Source organism: Dermacentor silvarum, chromosome 11 (genome assembly GCF_013339745.2).
Source record: "Dermacentor silvarum isolate Dsil-2018 chromosome 11, BIME_Dsil_1.4, whole genome shotgun sequence".
Classification (NCBI taxonomy): domain Eukaryota; kingdom Metazoa; phylum Arthropoda; class Arachnida; order Ixodida; family Ixodidae; genus Dermacentor; species Dermacentor silvarum.
In genome coordinates, this window is record NC_051164.1 from 80,171,378 (window position 1) to 80,189,919 (window position 18,542).

General features: G+C 48.0%; 2 protein-coding genes and 1 long non-coding RNA gene across 4 annotated transcripts in view; 1 reads left to right on the forward strand and 2 right to left on the reverse strand.

Annotated features, from left to right (window-relative positions):
- Positions 1 to 18,542, reverse strand: part of LOC119433771 (MAP kinase-interacting serine/threonine-protein kinase 1-like) — a 117,884-nt gene that overhangs the window by 48,804 nt on the left and 50,538 nt on the right.
- Positions 11,293 to 12,940, forward strand: LOC125941493 (uncharacterized). Of its 2 annotated transcripts, none has more exons than XR_007464377.1 (3): positions 11,293 to 11,711; positions 11,805 to 12,636; positions 12,834 to 12,940. It is a non-coding gene; the product is annotated as an uncharacterized LOC125941493 (long non-coding RNA). The 2 variants fall into 2 exon arrangements; XR_007464376.1 differs by lacking the exon at positions 12,834 to 12,940 and having other exon boundaries at positions 11,805 to 11,885; positions 12,556 to 12,648.
- On the reverse strand, positions 12,899 to 18,348 carry LOC125941490 (uncharacterized). The gene is made up of 3 exons (XM_049658896.1): positions 18,177 to 18,348; positions 16,193 to 16,561; positions 12,899 to 15,579 (listed from the first exon to the last, which is right to left on the reverse strand). Exons 1-3 carry the CDS (start codon positions 18,214 to 18,216, stop codon positions 14,459 to 14,461), a joined length of 1,530 nt encoding a protein of 509 aa, XP_049514853.1. The 5' UTR covers positions 18,217 to 18,348; the 3' UTR covers positions 12,899 to 14,458.

The window sequence follows — 18,542 nt, forward strand, 5'->3', positions numbered from 1 at the left end:
GCCGAAGGGGGACGGGGGGTTGCCCTACGCGAGCGAACGCAGCGGTAGAGGGGGAGCTGCGGATCCGACCTGCTCCTCAGGCGCGGCAGGCGGTGCGAGCTAACGAAACTTGAAGACCCCCGCAAGTATGCGGTATAACGTGAGCGTCGAGAAGAAAGACACAAACGCCGCTAGGTATAACAACCACGAGATGTCGATATAGAAACAGCCGGGAGGGCAGAGACGGGCACGGGTCGGCTTATGTATAGAAACGTATACAGTATTCGTCGAAAGTTTTAAAGTCGCGGTGCGTGTGATCATGATTTCTATTGGCGTCCCCTTCGAAACGGGTCACTTGTAGCGTGCTTGAGCAAATAAGCTTGAGCACGCTTGAGCTATCCGTATATATAGTACTGTGTACAGTTGGACTCCGTAACGACTGTATACAGTTCGACCTGTAACAACTCCGGCTCCATCAGTATCTTCCCTGCTTTTTTTTTTTCCCCACATATACTTAGAACGCCTCTTGCTTATCTACACTGGTTACCAGTTAAGGCTTCGACCCGTTTCGAATCCAAGCGCTTCTGGAAGTAGGACGTTCCCTACCGTTCTTGCTGGGTGAATATCTTGGCATGATGATGATGATGATTTATTGGCATCCCCTTTGAAACGGGGGAGGTGACAAATAGTCACCTAGCCTGCTTGATTTAATCAGGTATGCTATCCATGTTTTTATGTGGCATTTTTGTATACATCTGCCTAATCTCCCCCCCCCCCCCGTCAGGATTGGACCTGCCCTGGCGCCGCCTACCGGGCCCACCGCGAACCTTTTATTCCAAGCGTAACAGGCTATAAGAGTATAATGACGTTCGTGACTCGATCTTCAGCGCAACGTACAGCAACAGTGCCTGACGACTGAAAAAATTAAAGCCCGCGCTGATACGGCTTCGAAACGGTTGGCAGAGCACGCGCACTTAGTACAGCCGACGGCAAAAATTTCGGGAACAAGGAGATCGCCAGAAAGTTACATTTCCTCGCGACTTCCGTTCTCACCCAGAGAACATGTATACGGCTGTCCGTAGAAAATCTGAAATTTGTACGAACTGCCGAGCTTTCAATGATGATGCAGTGTTACATTTCTTTTAGATTTTATTTTTTCGACGCGGTGTCATTCCTTTTATATAGTTTTTTTATTCTTTTAACCGGATTTCACGATCCGGAAACGTTAGTAGTTCTATGTACCAAAGGGCAGGCTATATATAGCTACCGCTCTCGGGTATTGAATTAACGGCAGTATCATGTGTCACGAAGCACGCCGCACACAGAAGCCGTAATTCTCGATCGATAATTATCCCGGGAATGTTTCGATTTCGCCCGACGAAACACGCATTGCGGCGTTTCTAATTTGAGCATCCGAGATACGCGACGTGAAGAAGAAAAAAAAAAAAAGAAACAAAGAAAAAGAAAATGAAACCGCGTACATGGGAGGAGGCGAAGTTCCGTTCTTCTCGCTTTCATCGTTTTCGCTAGCTTAGACAAAACACGCACGTACTGTGTTATAATGCCACATTCCCGACCGCGATCGACGAAGGGATTGGGGCCCCGGTTTAATTACTCGCCAAAACGCCACGGGCTATATATACGCCCTCGATGTCTCAAAACACACCAAAGCTTCACCGTAGAGCAACGGCATTTCACCGCTTAACTTCGGTAAGCCTTACCCCGACATAACGAACCGATACACTCGATAGAGGTTGCTGCTGGCGGGCGATTTCCCAAGGCTCTCTCAAGGAAGGCCGTGCCGCGTTTGCGACATCGCGACACCCGCTTCTAAGATCGGAGCGACTGTCACACAAGCAGGGCTCTTAAAGGGACTGACAACTGATATTTATGGACCCAGTTTTTTTTATGGCACAACGAGAAGCTCACCCTCGGTAGTGTTTACACCTGCAGCGGTTATTTACAAAAGTGCGTGGATTTGTTGTAAGCAGAAATTTTCGGTCTGAGCAGCCTCTAAAAAAATAAGGGTCCCTCCTCCAGCAACGCTGAGAAATGATAGCGTTGACGATAGCCCGCCTCGCAAATTGTGAAAGCCGCCCATCGTCCTGCTTTCACTGGAGGAAGTGCAACTATAGAGGCTAGCAGGGTTCTGTAGTGCAACTGTGGTTAACCACCTATATTGTCACCTTTCCAGCCACTTGTAAAGGTAAATAGACTGGTACAATAAGTCTGCGTTGCTGTGCAGACCTTTCTTATAGCTGCACCGCGTTTTTTACCAAGTACATGCCCACGTCATGGCTGGCCGGCCCCCGTCGTCGTGATTCAGTCGATAGACGAGCCAAGCCAAGTCATCAAAAACAAAGGCGATGGCAGCGCCACTTTTCTACTCACTACAAACGAAGGCTTATCTGCACATTGTAAGTTAGAAAAAAACTTACAGTAGAAAGAATGTTACTGCATTTCAATATTGATAAAAAGACCAGGAACAGCATACACTGTAGAAGGTCACGTGGTAGACCTCTTAAATATGTTCATGTTTTTGCCGCATGGGGCGCCAAAGGTCATTTTTCACGACTTTTAGTGAAGAATTAAAAATATAAATCCACGTTTAATGAGAAAACAGGACCCGTTCTAGCCAATACGATAGACGATATTTCCATCCGCGGGGTTATCTCAATTCATGTTCTGAGCGGTTGTCTGTCCCTTAAAAGAGGACGCGCGCGAACACTCAGAAGTCGAATCGTTTCCGAAAAAAAAAAAAACGCGCGAGCGAGTCAGTGGCACACATTTATTTTCCAGCTACAAAAAAAAAAAAAAAAAGTACAACCTAGGCAAACACATGCACACCAAAGAAGAGAGTTAGTTGCGTGGGTTGTAAGAAAGTTTTGTTTCCACGAGGCGCCAGAGAGACAAGTCTGACTGCTCCTGGAAATATCCGAACATAAACACGATCGCGCCAGAAAAGTAAGCCTGCGGTTGACGAAAAAAAAAATGTTAAAAAATGCTCAAAACAAAACATCAGCCACGCTCTCTGAAGCCACGTAAAGAAAAAAAGATAATAACAATCATAAACAAAAAGAAAGCCAGACCAGCCGGAGAGGATCGCCGTGTGAGACGAACCCAGCCGCTCCGCCTCCTTCTCACCCAAGGACGCCCGAGCCTGCTCCCCCCCTGTTTACAGACGCAACGCGACCACGTGACCCACCACGGCGCCAAGGTGACCTTCGGAGCCGCCGCCGCCACCGCCGCCGCACACGTGACGTCACGCGGCCCGCCGGCCGGCTTTTCAAGTGCGACGGGCCAATCGGACGGCGAGTAGCGATCGCGTGGTGGTGCCTCTCTCGCCGCCAGAGCATACGCGTTCCCGAGCCGGCAGCCTCGTCAGGCAACAGCGTTGACAACGAAGTGACAACAGTGGCTTTGTTTCGGCAGATATGCAAAACGAGACGCATTGCTCAGCTGAGGGCGCGCATGCGTGTCTGCGCGCGAGCGCTCTCAAAGCGGAACGCAATTGACGATGGCGCTTGTCTCTTTAGTATTATTTTTTTTTCGGGCTATTTCGGGCGGCGATTACGATCTCGGGTCCATTTGGCAAACAGCCGATGGAAAATCGATAGCCGCTCCCACCTTTTCTGTGATGAGGAGAAAAGAATGGGCCCGCCCGAATGGGAGCCCCGCTTGATGAAGGGAGCTGCTTAGTTTAGAAAGTCGATCCCGACGCGTGGCTGGGTGCATGCCATCTCGCTCGATCGCCCCTTCACGCCCGAAAGTAGTTTATTTATTTGTTTCTTTTGCTTCTTCCCAAAAGCTTGTGTATTCGTGCACGTAATATGAAAGAGAGTACAATAAACATACAAAAAGAAGAATAATAAAAATTCCCGACATTTAACGTAAGCGTCAAGACTTCTTGTCTGGCTACTTTTTGGTCTTTCTGGACATTCGTGGGAACTTCAACAGACACTTATCGCAAAAAAAAAAAAAAAAAAAACGCATGCCAGATCGTAATCCTATCCTGCACAGCCTTCTCCGTTCGCGTTTTAACAGCGAACACGTATTCGTTGCGTCACGAAACGACTAGAAGCCCAACTGCAGTGCTCCGCAGCGTTATATGAAGCCGCTGCAAACAATGAAAGACCGAATGAGTGAAAGAATGTTCGCGCCCTCGTTTCGTACGATGGGTGTCCCTAAACGCGTCGATCCTATAGGAACAATCGAGGCGAGACGACCTCCAGACACGTCAGCGGTCGACAGCGCGCGCGAAAGCACCACGCTATACGCCGTAAGATCACGTCGCATAATACGACTGCTCTTATAATACGAGGGGCAATTTCCGGGCGGCGAAATTTCCGAATCGCGTAATCTCAATTTTAGTCCAAATAGATGAAACTTCGTAAACATTAACTAGAAATGAAGATATGAAGTAGAAATAGAAAACTTTTATCCGTATGTAACAAAAGTGAAAAAAAGTCGTGACCACAAGGTTTTAGCTCATATAGGACAAAAATACAAATATATTTCTATGCACAAACTCCCCAGTACTGTGGGAATCGGAATATGACACGAGACGCAAACTTTGGATGCCGAAACCCCCGGGCAAGAGAATGGATGAAGATGACATGTTATAAGCGGGGTTACACGGTACTCCCCTCCTCTGCACAACACAGCGCCGGCGATCCTGATCAGCCAGGAACGCGCGACTTCCTCCGCCGCCGTTTCCTTTATTGTTTTCACCCCCCCCCCCCACCCCATATCCACCCCACCACCCCTTGTCACGCGCTGAAACCCTCGTCACAGTCGGCTGACAACAGGAACCGTTGGTGCATGCGCCTCAATGATGCGGAGAGTGGCCGGTAGGGGGCGGCAGCAGGAGGGGGGGGGGGCATCAAAGTTCCGTTATTACGCCTTTGTTTCGCCTCGTATACTTTAGTTTTTTTCTTCTCCCGCGCGATGTTTCAGACCGACACGCGCCACTGCAGCGGTGGCGGTTACCGCGTCGCCCGAGCGGAACCAATAGCTGGTCCCTTCGATAACCCTCCACACCGCACTACGTGCTTTCTGTTGTCGTTTTACTCTTTATCTCTTTTTTCTTTTTTTCGCAGCAAGAGGACCGGTGGTGCATAGTATAAGGCGTGTACTGCATTCTTCATTGTCGCAAGGAAATCAGCGCGTCCGCCAAGGACGCAACGCATGCCGAAAAAAAAAACAAACAAACAAACAAACACACAAGAATAGCCGCGCACAGTGCTCCAAAGTCAGGTGACACTCCCCTTGAAACGAAACAAAAGAAACGGCGCTTCGATTACCGGATGCCACCCGCCACGCAGTGCGCAATTAACAGTGATGCCGCCCGAGTCCAAGGACTTCGAGCCGACACCTGAGGCTACTAAAAGCAAAGTGTCGGCTCTTTAAATAAAGTATTTCTTCTGCTTCTTCCCTGGGCCGTCTTGTAATCCCACATTCCCCAATTATACGCCGGTAAATCAGAAAATAGGCTCACGGCCACCTGCTATATACGAGTGTAAACAGCGCAAGCCATCGACAAAAACGATGTATAACTCAACGCAAAGGCAGGCTCAAAAACCCCCAGAGCACATGCACACGCACGCGTGTGTCAGTGCGTTAGCGAGTGACGAGTGAGTCGTGCTCAGCGCACTCAAAAATGCGCATATATATACAAACGCGTCTTTATATATTTATAGATATAATCATAAGGCAAAAAAAAAAAAAGGAGGGGCGGGGTGATGCTACACATACGAGAGGATCACCAAGACCATCGCATGGTTAATGCGATTGCGCGCCAAACGAGTCTGAAAGCGCTGCGTAAGAGAGATATATGCCTGCAGCAAGCTGCATATATTCGATCAAGTTCGGTTTGGTACGCGCTCCATAACCGCCGTCTCTTTGTATGGAATAAAATCAAGCGCGTGAGAGAGAGAGAGAGAAAAAAAAACATTTAAGTATAACAGCATACATACACTTCCTCGAGCCTAGTCCTTCCACACTAGCGCACATCGGCGTTGAAAGCCATCACAGACATATGTGTCAACGTCCCCGCGCAAAAAAAAAAAAAAAAAAAAATAAATAAATAAATAAAAATAAAGAGAGAGAGAGAGAGAGAGAGAGAGAGAGAGAGAGAGAGAGAGAGAGAGAGAGAGAGACGGACCGAAGGAAAGTGCCTTTGTCGAGATCCTTATCATACCAAACGCCAGCGTGAACGAAAGACGTGACGAAAAAACGAAGTATACACGCCAACGCGATTCCGTCGTCTCCCGACAATGCCAACTTGGCCGGGAGGCGTTCTAGATGATACTGCGCTCCGCACGCTGTAGTCAACTTTTTTTTTTTTTTTTTCATCGCCATGTCGGTGCACTGTGTGTACTCGGCAGTTTTATTTCGTTTAGCCCATGTTGGAGAAACGCGTCGCACTGCAGGACTGCGCCGCTGTGTTTTTTGCGCGCGCCGTGTGTAGTGCCGTATAGGTCCTTTACATTACAAAGAATGCCGCGCCGCTTCCTTTGTCCGAGAGAGCACGGCACAATAAAAGGCGCAATGCGCGCCATCGACCTTGCTGTTCTGCTTTGTCGACGCGGGCTCAGTGCCCTGTCCTCATTTACCACCCACTTTGTCGCGTCTCTCTCTCTCTCTCTCACACACACACACACACACACACACACACACACACACACACACACACACACACACACACACACACACACACACACACACACACACACACACACACACACACACACACTTCCCGCGAGGCGCTATTCTGCAGTGTCTCGGGACACAACCGAATGACGAACAAAACATGCAGAGCTGCGTCTGGGAAAACGCAGCGTGCTCTTACACAACCCGCCGCGTTTGTTTCCTTTCTTGTCTTGTCGGGCCTTTGACCGAGACTAAACGCTCCGATTGACAATTTTCGAATCGATTCGGAGCGCGCTGCGCCGAGAACGGACAAGCAAGGAGGACGCAGCCACGCGAGCAAGTACAGAGGCGCACAAGCAAGACATATACAGAGGAGTTTGGAGTCGATGTTCCCGCCGACTGCGAACGAGAGCACGAAGCAAGCGAAATGAGGACAAGAAGAAGAAGAGAGAGAGAGAGAGAAATCTAGCAGAGAACTCGCTTCGCCATCTGACAGACAAGAGGCATCAAATACAAACACTCGGTGCGAACGGCCATGGAGCACTCGCCCGACAATGTACACGAAAACGAAGAAAGAACTAAAAAAAAAAAAAAAATGCACAGAGAAAAGAATGTGGACTGTGGGGTTGGGGAGGAGCTAAGCAGCCGTAGCGCAGTTATACTTCGAAAGAGCTTCAACAACCTTGGAAGGAACGTCGGGAATAAAACGCACCGTCTCGGAAGGCATTGCAACGTGATCAACACTGCATGCCTTAGAAAGCACTATATTTACTGCTGTATGCATACAGACCTGGACGATTTCTGAAGCAAGCGTATACCACTCAGAAACAGTGTTTGGTAGAGACGTGTGGATGCGAAAAGTGCCGCGATGCGATGAAAGGTTGCGGATGTATGAATTCCGATAGTAGCAATTCCGCTAAATAATAAATCATAACTAGTGAAGATACAGCAACCCCGCCGCGGTAGATTACTGGTTGTGACGTTGCGCTGCTGATTATGCGAGTTCTGCGGATTCGATCCTCGCCGCATTAATGCCGATGGGGGCGCGGCACGTAAAGACGCCCGTGTGTACCGCGCATTATGCGTACGTTAACTAACTCCAGGTGGTCAAAATTAGTCGCGACCCCCCCCCCCCCCCCCCCCACACACACACACACACACACTATAAGGCGTGCCTCCTAATAAGATCATGGTGTCGGTCGGCACGCAAGACCCCAGAATTAGGGATACGAGAGACGCCGATCGACAACCCGACACGCCACTGAATCGACAGACACCGATGCGACGGGAAATGATCATAAAGATTGTGATGGCTTTTTGTACACTACAGACGACTCTTGTGCCGCGCAGGATCCACGGAAAAGTACGGACTGCGGAAGAAACACAGCTGCAGCTCGGTTACAGCATTCGTCGGGATTCCACGTGGCGCGCACACAGATCGTACTCGTACTCGCCCACATAGCTATTTACGTGTTCTGTAATCTCGCTGAATGCACACCACGAGACCGCGGCAGAACATAAACGCTCCTCTCCTCTGACGAGATGACACGCCCTGTACATATATGTACGCACCATCGCACGCATAAGTAATGATAATAAAAATAAATGCGCTAACTGCAGTACAAATAGGCGCCGGTACGAGTGCAGCCACGTTCGGCATCACATGGATCGAGACCTCAACACACGCGGCTAGCGTGTGTTGAGCATACCTGCATAACAAACCAAGCATCAAATGCTCAGGCAAAGTCAGTCGATGCGTCTACGCGCGGCTAGCGAGGAAAGGGCTGCAGAGAGAGAGAGAGGGAAGGATATACGCTGACGCAGCGGGAGACGCGCGACCGAAAAGAAAGAAAGAGACGCGACACAGTGGTCCCACCTTCCCCTCGTGTCTCTCGCTTCTTTGCTTTTGTTTTCTATTCAATGCCGGCCTTGCGAACAGCGCCCTGTTGCCAAGGGAAGCTCGGCGTACAGGGGCAGCCCCGCACATACACAGTGCACACGCCTCAACGCGTGGCCGCGGGGCTGTGCAATATGGGCAAGAGATGCTCCGAGGCTGGCTGGAAAGTGAGCGCAGCTCCCGACACTGCAACACGGGGAACTGTAGCGAAAGACAACTGTATGGAGAAAGAAAGAAAGAAAGAAAGAAAGAAAGAAAGAAAGAAAGAAAGAAAGAAAGACACCATCGGTTGGCTGCTTCGGAGAGGTACACTTCGTTTTAAAAATCCCAACCAGCACTGCTGTCTGTACCTGCTCTACACTATACTGCAAGGCGCGTCACTGCAGTATACACAGACAGACAGACAAAGAAAGAAAGAAAGAAAGAAAGAAAGAAAGAAAGAAAGAAAGAAAGGAGGACCCGTCTGTTACTACTTTTGTTCCGGAGGGGAACACTGTTTTAAAACTTCCAACAAACCAGCACTGCTGTTTCTAACGGCTACTGCAAGGCGCGTCGCAGCGCGCAGTACACCTACCGCAATATTTCGTTCACGGCACGCGGTTTCCGCCGTGCATCCTCTTCCTTCGCCACTCCGTCTTAGCAGGAGCAGACAGAACAGTGCCTGTTTTTTTTCTTTCTTTTTTTCTTTTCTTTTTTTTTTTTTAAGAAGCGCTTCCCCGTCCGCTTCTTGGCCTTGCTTCCGAAAATTCGCAGACTCGTAAAGCCAAGTAACAAAATACGGAACGGTGCGCGCCGTGGGGGGTGTGCGCGCTGTGCAAAGCAAGAAGAAGCAGCGCGAAGAGAGGAACGGGTTGCAAACGCGGACGCAACACCTCGCAAACGGACCCGCGGCACTGCAAGACGGGCCCGTGCGCGGGCTTCATTCTTGGAAACGCAGTGACGAAAAAGAACGCACTGTCGAACTGGCTCCTTTCAACATACCCTCGCCAGCTAGCCGACCTCCTCGCGTCCTCAGCGCAGAGGAAGAAGAGCGTCATGCAGTCTCATCGCAGTGAAACACCCGTCTCGTGCCTCGAGTTCTGGCGCGCCGCGAGCGAAAATGTCGCCGAGCCCGGCGCTGTCATCGACGTCATTAAGGTGTGCGTACGTGATCTACGACTGAAAACGTGGCGGCAATGTCTCGGCGTTGCCGGCGGGGGTTATTCCGGCATTCCCGGCCGCCACTGCCCTGGAGGGCGGCAGTTATATTAACGATTCATTTCAAGAATGCATTCTTCTCGCTGACAACAACGGAAGCGCACGCGGTGACGCTTATAATCTTTCCGTCCAGCACGAATACCGAAGCATCAGGACCTGTGTCTCTGCGTTTATAGTTTCCGTTATAGACGGGTGGCGTTGGAAGCTCCTTACAGCTAGGGTCGCACAATGACTGCACCGCGCAAGGAATACGAGTAGCGTTCCTCTGCTTAGACCGTTTGCACGCCTTCTCATCCAATATGGCAAATTCGACGTGTCGTAAATACACTTCCTTACTTTGCTTTCGACTGCTTTCAAACTCGGCTTGATGATCGCCAGAATAATAATAATAATAATAATAATAATAATAATAATAATAATAATAATAATAATAATAATAATAATAATAATAATAATAATAAAACCCTCCATACCGGAAACTCCACCAAACGAAACGACGTTTATTACGATAAGCGGCGGAACCAAGCGCCGCGCAGTCCTATATCTGGCGCGAGTTCGAGGAAGCCAGAAACGCCGAGACTTAACTGGGTCTTCATTTCTACACTTCAGGGCTTTCTTCGTCATTTAACGACGAACAGTTCTAGTACGAATGCCCACCATTCAATATTTAAAGTTTGAAAGATAAGTCTGGAAGCTGTATCGGACCAGGTAATCCAAGTTGGCAGCACAGCGACAGCTATAGATACGAGCTATACAGAAGCTTGCTCTTGTGCAGACATCGAACGGGAAACTGCAGAAAGCGCGCACAACCCGACGCAAGACAGGCACGCACCACTTGTTTGAATTAAGCAGGGCGCGGCTTTATAGAGGTATAGTTCTGATCCCAATTAAAGCCTGTGACGTCATCCGTGACGTCTGCGTCTGTGACGTCACAGAGAAACTGGGGGGAAAGCTTCGAGGCGTCAACGTGGCGCCGGACGACGAAGTCCGGAAGAAAACTGGACCTGCTCGAGCAAAGCTCAAAAAAAAAAAAAAAAAAAACACGAAACGAAAACGCGCCTGTTTCGACTATAGAATGCATGAAATATGCCGTCCTCTCGCAGTGTTTCCCCATTTAGAAGAGACGACCAGACAGTTTTTTTGTTCGTCTTTGCCTTAACCTGCACCACGAACCAGACTAACACTCCCCCCCCCCCCCCCCCCAAAAAAAAAAAAAAAAAAAGGAAAGCTATACCTTCGCCACCGTAAATATATACGCATCACTCAAACGCACGTGCTCCACAATCCTGTTTGGTCTTTCTCTCTTTTTTTTTTTTTTTAATCCTCCGGTGTATTTCGTTCGCGCCGTTTCCCAACTCCTAGCCAGCACCCGTTATGACTCTTTTTTTTTTTTTTTTTTTTTTTACTCACGCCACTAACTCATTCCGGACACGCCCCGCGCTCCTCTTTCTACCGTGTTTTTCTTGGCCAGGAATAAAAGAGCGAGCTAGCGTGCGCGACGAAAAAAAAAAAAAAACGCGGAAAAAGAAAACCGAAGAACGCAGTCGCAGTATGGGTTCTTCCCGTATAGACCAGATTATTTTAGCCTCGAACGCAGACTGCGGGCGCGCTCCTATACTCTCGACACCAAGCGCCACCACTCGGCGTGGACTGCGGGAATCGACGGACTAGCGTGTGTTTTTCTCTGTGCGTGGCGCTTGTTTGTGTCGTTGCTTGTTTGTGTTGTAGCTACTCACGGTTTGAGTGAGTAGCAACGATGTACAAAAGCTACTCGTCAGGGCGGCATTGTGCAGTCGTCGGCTGCACGAACAATCAACGCAAGCGCAAGCTTCTGATGAATGAAATCTGCGCCGACCATCAGTGCAACCGAGGTACGTGTGGGTGCGGTGTGTACTCATTGCACAGATTTCCGGCTGCACCTGAAAAGTGTCGGGAATGGGAAATTGCCCTCAACCGCAAGGACTTCAAGCCAAGCAAGCTTGCACGTGTAAGTGTTGTCCTACTTGTAACTATGGGCACAAAGCTAATATCCACCGCGCCACTTATGCCGTTCCGTTGCGCGTTTCATCGTTTATTACAGGTCTGTTCCGTTCACTTTGTTGACGGCAAACCTACTGCCCTAAATCCGTGCCCAATGCTTGGCCTCGGCTACGCAAAAAAGGTGAGCGCGTCTTGCAAACTTGCTTTCTTGAGGTGGAAGTGGTTGTTCAGAAATCGTAAGGAATCCGAATTGCATTTGTGTGAGATACCTGTTTGGGCTCGCGCTTACCCGTGAATGTTCTTGGTGTGCATAAAAACGCCTCGTACGAAGTGCTGGAAGACGTAGCCGCACATAGCGAGGAATTGTTAACCGTTGGCGCAAAGCTGTCTTGCCATTTTGCCATTCCCATTGGTGTACCATTACATGCATGATCATTAGGGAGTCAGAACGCGGCGGTAAACGGCGTCAGACGCGAATATTGGGTACGCCGTGAACTCGCTGTTAACGCCGGTGGTCAGCAAGAGGTGGGCGCGTCAAGCATTCATATTTACGCATTCGAGCTCCATGCATATCACTTTGCCCCAAAAGCAAGTTTAAGTGAGTGTGACACCGCTTGCGCTACGACGTACGCGCGCATACACACTTTGCACAGATTGTTCTAGTGCGCTATATTTGTAAAATAGTTACAGACGTGCTGTTGTTCAAAATGTGTGGTTAAAATTAACACGCCGCAACTTTCTTGAAGAAATAATGCAGAGATGGGATACTCAGTAAATGTCAAAGGCGCGGGCTCGTTCCTATGTTTTCGATCTACGCAGTTCACGTGAACTGTCCGCATGCGTGTACGCAGGTGACACGTGGAAGGAGGCCAATCCTGAGAACCCTCCAGCCAACTTCAGTGGCTGCGTCAGTGCAGCTTATGGACAGTCAGGTAATATGTTCCCGATTTGTCTTCATCCAAATAGTCGAACTGTCCCTGTGAAAGATCATTCAACTACGCTAAATGTGGTGTAAATAGCAATTTTCATGGCATGATAGAAAATGCGTTGTTTAGTACAGGCTTGAGAGCATTAACACATTATATCTCTTCTGACATTGCATTTTGTACTTTGTCTTTGTTACACGCAGGCCACACACCGTGATGTCCCAGCAGTGATAGTCGCACCAGCTCCATCTCCGCTGAGTTCAACGGGGTACACAGGAGAACAGATGCAGCAAAATTCAGCACACCCAGACGAATGCGAGATCAGTGTCCTTGACCTCAGCTGCCGTGGCAATGCTTCGATTCAGGAAGAACGAGACTATGAAAAGTGTCACAAGAGTTGCCAAGCAGAAACACAGGTTTGCAGTGTGGGAGTTCAGTGGGAAGACCCGTATTCCATCACACAGGTTGAACATTCATATGCAGCTACAGAAACTAATTTTCAATGCTCAGGAACACAAACCATACCAAGACCAGTTTTTGAGGGCCTTTCTGAGGCAACTTGTAACTTTTATACAGGGCTTGGACTAGATGGCTTTTGGAAATTAGTGACAACAGTGGCTCAATGTGGTCAGGTTTGCGGAAGCATGACCATTGGTGACCAGCTCCTGTTAACACTCATGCGACTTCGCTTAGGACTTTTGTATTTTGACTTGGCCCTGAGATTTGGTACATCTGTGGCACGAACAGGGCAAATATTTCGCAAAATGATCGGCATTTTGGACGGCATTATGAGAAATGTTGTTGCATGGCTGCCAATTGAAACAATTTTGGCAACAATGCCAAGACAGTTTGCAGAAAGTCAGTATGCTGACACTACCTGTATCATTGACTGCACTGAGGTGCACATGCAGCGGCCTAAGAAACTTTATCCTAGAGGGCAGACATACAGCGCCTACAAGGGCTGCAACACTGCTAAGTTCCTCGTCGCGGTTGCGCCAAGTGGATTCATAATGTTTGTATCAAACGCATATGGTGGACGGGCTTCAGATAAGTTCATTATTGAAGAGTCTGGATTCGTAGACAACTTGTCTGAAGGCCATGTAATCATGGCTGACAGGGGCTTTAGTCTAAGCAATTCTATGAAGGAAAAGGGGGTGAAGCTCAACATGCCAGCCTTCTCAAGAGGCAAGCTTCAGTTTACCGAAGGAGAAGCAACAGCATCAAGAAGGATCTCGCACTTGAGAATCCACGTTGAACGTGCAATCAATCGAATTAAAGTGTACCGAATTCTCAAGTATTCATTGCCTATACATCACAAGAAGTTGATGAACAGCATTATTCTTGTGTGTGCGGGCTTGTGCAACCTGAAAGGGCCACTTATAGCAGACCCAAAAGTTGAAAAAGACGAGGAAGCGGAAAGTGAGAATGAACTAGACCACACCTAGAGCAATATTACAGTGTGACGTGCAAAAGGGCAAGCATGTAGACACTTCCGGTGCCGTGAAACGAGACTGGATGGACTGGTCCAATATTCTACCCATTTTGTTGCATTGCACTGTCATATGTTAAACATTGCACACATTTGGTGATTGAGATGCATAACAAAACCTCTGGAACTTTCTTTCTGCAGCCTCAAGCGTACTCCCATGAATGCTTGAGGTAACATTTGTATGCTTTCAGACATAGTAGTTATGCATCCCTTGCTGCAGTGATATTTGCTTACATCAACAAATTTGTTTAAACCAGGATGTGATTACAGTGTATGCTTTATTGAAAAAACATTGCCAAAATAAAATTATTTCAATTTTTCACAGCGCATATTTTCAGTTTATTTCGCGAGTACAGCATCCTTGTATTCAGATATGTCTAAGCTGTTGCTGTGAACAGCATTAACAAGCCTTGGCAAATACTGCCTGAAGTAGAATTCTGACAGCCTTGAAATGTGAAGGCAAACAAAGTCTGCATCAAAGGGCACTTCAACTAAGACAGAATTCATGGCTGACCAGACATAAAAATAGCAGTGTGTACGCTCTGTGCAAAACATAATGAACTGCACCTGGTAGTAGTAGCCATTTTTTCCTTTTTTATCCAGGTAGTAAGCTCCGTTCGAGTCTTTTTTGAGATCATATTTGTTGGAGTCTACAAGCTGCAGGCAATCATCTACGATTGGGCACTTAATTTCTAATATGCTCTGTGTCCCAACTAAGCCATCTGGGCTTGCCGAAAGAAATGGGTGTGTGGCGCTAACAACTGTGCCACAACGTTCAACATGGACACCGTTTTGATTTTCAAACATCCGTCTGGCAACAGGCTCAAACCTTTGCCCATGACTTGTTGCCTTGTTGCCCCTAAACTGACTGAAAAGGCATGACTTGACGAAATTATCTGGCGGAGTGTCTTTTTTCCTTGGAACTTTCGACACATTGGAAGCGGTGAGACGCAACTTACGGCTAGCTTCCCAAAGCTTTCCAGTCTGCTGGCGTGTGAGCTCCATGAGTCTTAACCTAACGGGTTCTTTAATGTTTACCCATTTGCTGTAGAAGTCTGAGCATGTCTCGCACACCAACAGGTCGTCTTCGTCCTCATGTGAACCATGAGTGAGCTTGGGCACGGTTTCCGTAAGATTATTTTTAGCATGCACACTAGTGGAGATTTTTGCAGTTACAGCCTGGTGGAGGAGACTCCCTTTTATGTCAAGAAGGGGTGCTATTGTGGACTGCTGCATCTCTCCCACATATTGCTCGTGAGTCTCATATCGCTTTGTAGTAAGCTTCTTCCCTTCATGCTGCAGGTCGTTGAATTCCTTTCGTAGCCTAAAGTCCATGGCATCTATCTGTGCTGGTGTAACATTCCTCTTCGTGCCCTGGTTCCACTTTGCACTCCTGTCAGTGCAGCTCTCCCCGGTCAGACCTTTTCGGCTGGCGAATTCGATCTTCCATAGTACTGCCCCTTGTCGTACGAGAAAAGAGGGGGAAAAAACAAGTTGTCAATTAAAAGCAACCTGTGGCGACGATGAATACACTACTCCATGTGCAAATAAGTCTGTATTGGTGGGGCCCAGGACAGAGAACACACACTATGCTGACTGGTGGCGTGGTGGTATAGAACTAGTTATTGAATGTCAACGTTGATACTCATAACTTTAAATCATGTGATACTCAATAAACAATTATGACATCTACATACATGAGAAGACAAAACAATCCTTGAAACAGAACTCAAGACCTACGATACTTTCGCACTCATTTCTGCACAATCTTCTTTTCGTTTCTCAATGTATTAGACAAAGATATATGATATATCCAGCATAACACATCAGGTTTAGCAATGACGTTGCATGCCGCATATGCAGATTATAAACGATATAAATAAATAACTATAAAATAAATATAAGTATAATAATTAAAATAAATCTGCAGCTAGCATAGGTCATATTACTCTCAATGGTGGCTACGATGCAAGAAAAACTAATTGTTAACAATAAGCTGCAGCTGTGTGGCAAGCGTTTAAGTAATTTTAAGGAACAGCGGTCAGTGCAAGTAAAACTAATGACTGCACTTACCTACGTGGCTGCACACGGTCGTCAATCCGACCTTGCAGGAGCACGACCCGGTCCAGATACGGCAATCATTTCCTATGCAAACCCATGTTTCATATGGCCGGTCAGAGTCAGCTTGCGAAGGAGAGACTTTCCCTTTTATGAAGCATGTCCCTTTGTCAGCCTGGCAAACGAGGAGCTGACCCACTTTACCGCTTATTACGTAGTTATATGAGTCTAAGCTCTTGATGGCTTGGACGTCCTCCAGGTCGCAGGCTTTTGTTTTCAGCAGATAATACGTAATGTGGTTTTCCTGCAGGGAGGGCCAGAGTTTCATATCGTCTTTCCATTCGTTGGCCGCGAGGGAAAGAGGATGCGGCAGAACACGGTCGCCTACGGTGAGGAAGCAAAAAATAAATAAATAAATAAAACGTTAATTGCAATATCGTCATACATGAAAGCACACAGAACAAAGCTCTGGCGGCAAACTTCATTGGGTGAGTTTGTGCCTCTAAATCAATTAACAGGATGACATTGATAGCAGACAGAGCAATGCATGGTCATTGGGTGAAGAATGGCTTCCCTATCGGCCGCACTCATCTTAGCAGCGAACTTTTGCGATAAGGCTCTTAAAGTACCGTAACGCATCTCCAACATCCTACACGCTAAATAAATATCTAGTATTTGAAGAGTTATTATGCCACACAACAAAAGTCGTAATTTATCTCGCGTGCTTTCCTTGCGTTATATCGCCCCGTGCCTGGTACTTCCAAGTCACGAGTGGCATGGGCTCTATCGGCGCGTTTAGCATTTTGGATAGGAATGTGGCGAGCGCCGAGCTTTAAAAATTCCGCTCGGCGTTACACTCCTTTACACATCGGATTATACATTACCAAATGAGAGGCTTTCGCTACATGTAAAACCCCATATGGCGCATACCCGCATATCCCGGACTTCGATATGGAGGTATGCGCCACACGTGATCGGGTATATGCATTTCCATGAAGCCAGGTGACATTTTTGCCATCCGCAGCGACGGCGGGTTTTCGAAAAAGCCATTGTCAACACTTTAAAGGACACCTCCGCATAAGACACATAAAAGTTTCGTCTTAAAACTGCTGGGGATTTACGTGCCAGAACAACGATGTGATTATGATGCACGCCGTAGTGGACGGTTCCGAAAATTTCGACCACCTGTGGTTCCTTAACGTGCACTGACATCGCACAGTACACGGGCTTCTATCATTTCGCCTCCATTTAAATGCGACTGCCGCGGCCGGGATAGAATCCGCGTATTTCGCGTCAGCAGCCGAACACCGTAACCACGGCTCCAACGCGGCGGCGCCGAGCAATGAGTTTTCAAGAAATGAAACGCTAGGAAACCAGATCATGATTATTGTTACGGTAGATGGGCTCCCCAAGTATTTTTTTTTTCAAGCAAGCGTGCTTTGGTCACGTATCGCGTAGCCAACGAGGCTATTAGAGGAGCTTTCAGAGGCGGTTCAAAAGAAAACAAACAGTGCTTCGCGGCAATATTGTTAGCTTCATCGCATCCATCACTCTGTAACTTTACACGAGGTGTGAAACGCATTTCTAAAACCGCTACCCTGTTTGGATAAGTTTGTCGAGGTAGGAATGAAATCTAGTCTTACACCTTGTGAGTTTTACTTTTGTAAACAACTAAAGCTTCGCCACAACACCGTGTCATGTCACTGCAAAGGCTCTGACAGCGCACAGCGACGTTACATGCAGCTGTAGCATGCTTATTGGCCCTAATTATCTAGCACCATGGCTGCCACTTGCCAGAACACTCAATCTAACCAAATATATCGTTTTACGACGCGCGAAAACCAATGCATACGTCTTCCGCAAACGAAAATGCGTCGCCCTCATTGCGACAGTGATACCGCGAAACTTTACAAAAGTCAAGCGTGTCCTCCATCCGACGCGTGTTCTACTACGTTCGTCATGCGTACAAAATGCAGAAGTGAAATGAGCATGCACTTACCAATTTTAAGCGTCAACGGTCCGCTTGAAGAGGAATTCATTGCCACCGCTCCTGCTTCCGCCAGTGCAGCGATTCGCGTTGCCCGCAGTCCACAGCCAGAGCTCGCATCGCGGCGCCACCGTCGCGAGAAAATGGCGGCGCCCTAGAACGGCTGCGAATTCAAGTCTATAGCCTATAATATGTGCCAGTGTGGCGCAACACGACGGTAACATTTTCGCGCTCGTCGACAGCCTGCGCACATTTCTCGAGACACCGGCGTGTAGCAGTAATACCGTGTATAGATTCGCGTATATAGCCGTGCCATTTCCAACGCAGAAACAAGCACGTTGCCTGGCGTATCTAACAGAACTTGCGCCACCAATGCAA

Bases quoted from the DNA above. Each gene is read 5' to 3' on its own strand.
- LOC125941490 (XM_049658896.1), bottom strand. From the start codon at position 18,216: ATGAATTCCTCTTCAAGCGGACCGTTGACGCTTAAAATTG. The intron at 16,562-18,176 runs GTAAGTGCATGC...TCCTCACCGTAG, and splicing joins ACCGTTGACGCTTAAAATTG to GCGACCGTGTTCTGCCGCAT. The intron at 15,580-16,192 runs GTAAGTGCAGTC...TCGTACGACAAG, and splicing joins GACCGTGTGCAGCCACGTAG to GGGCAGTACTATGGAAGATC.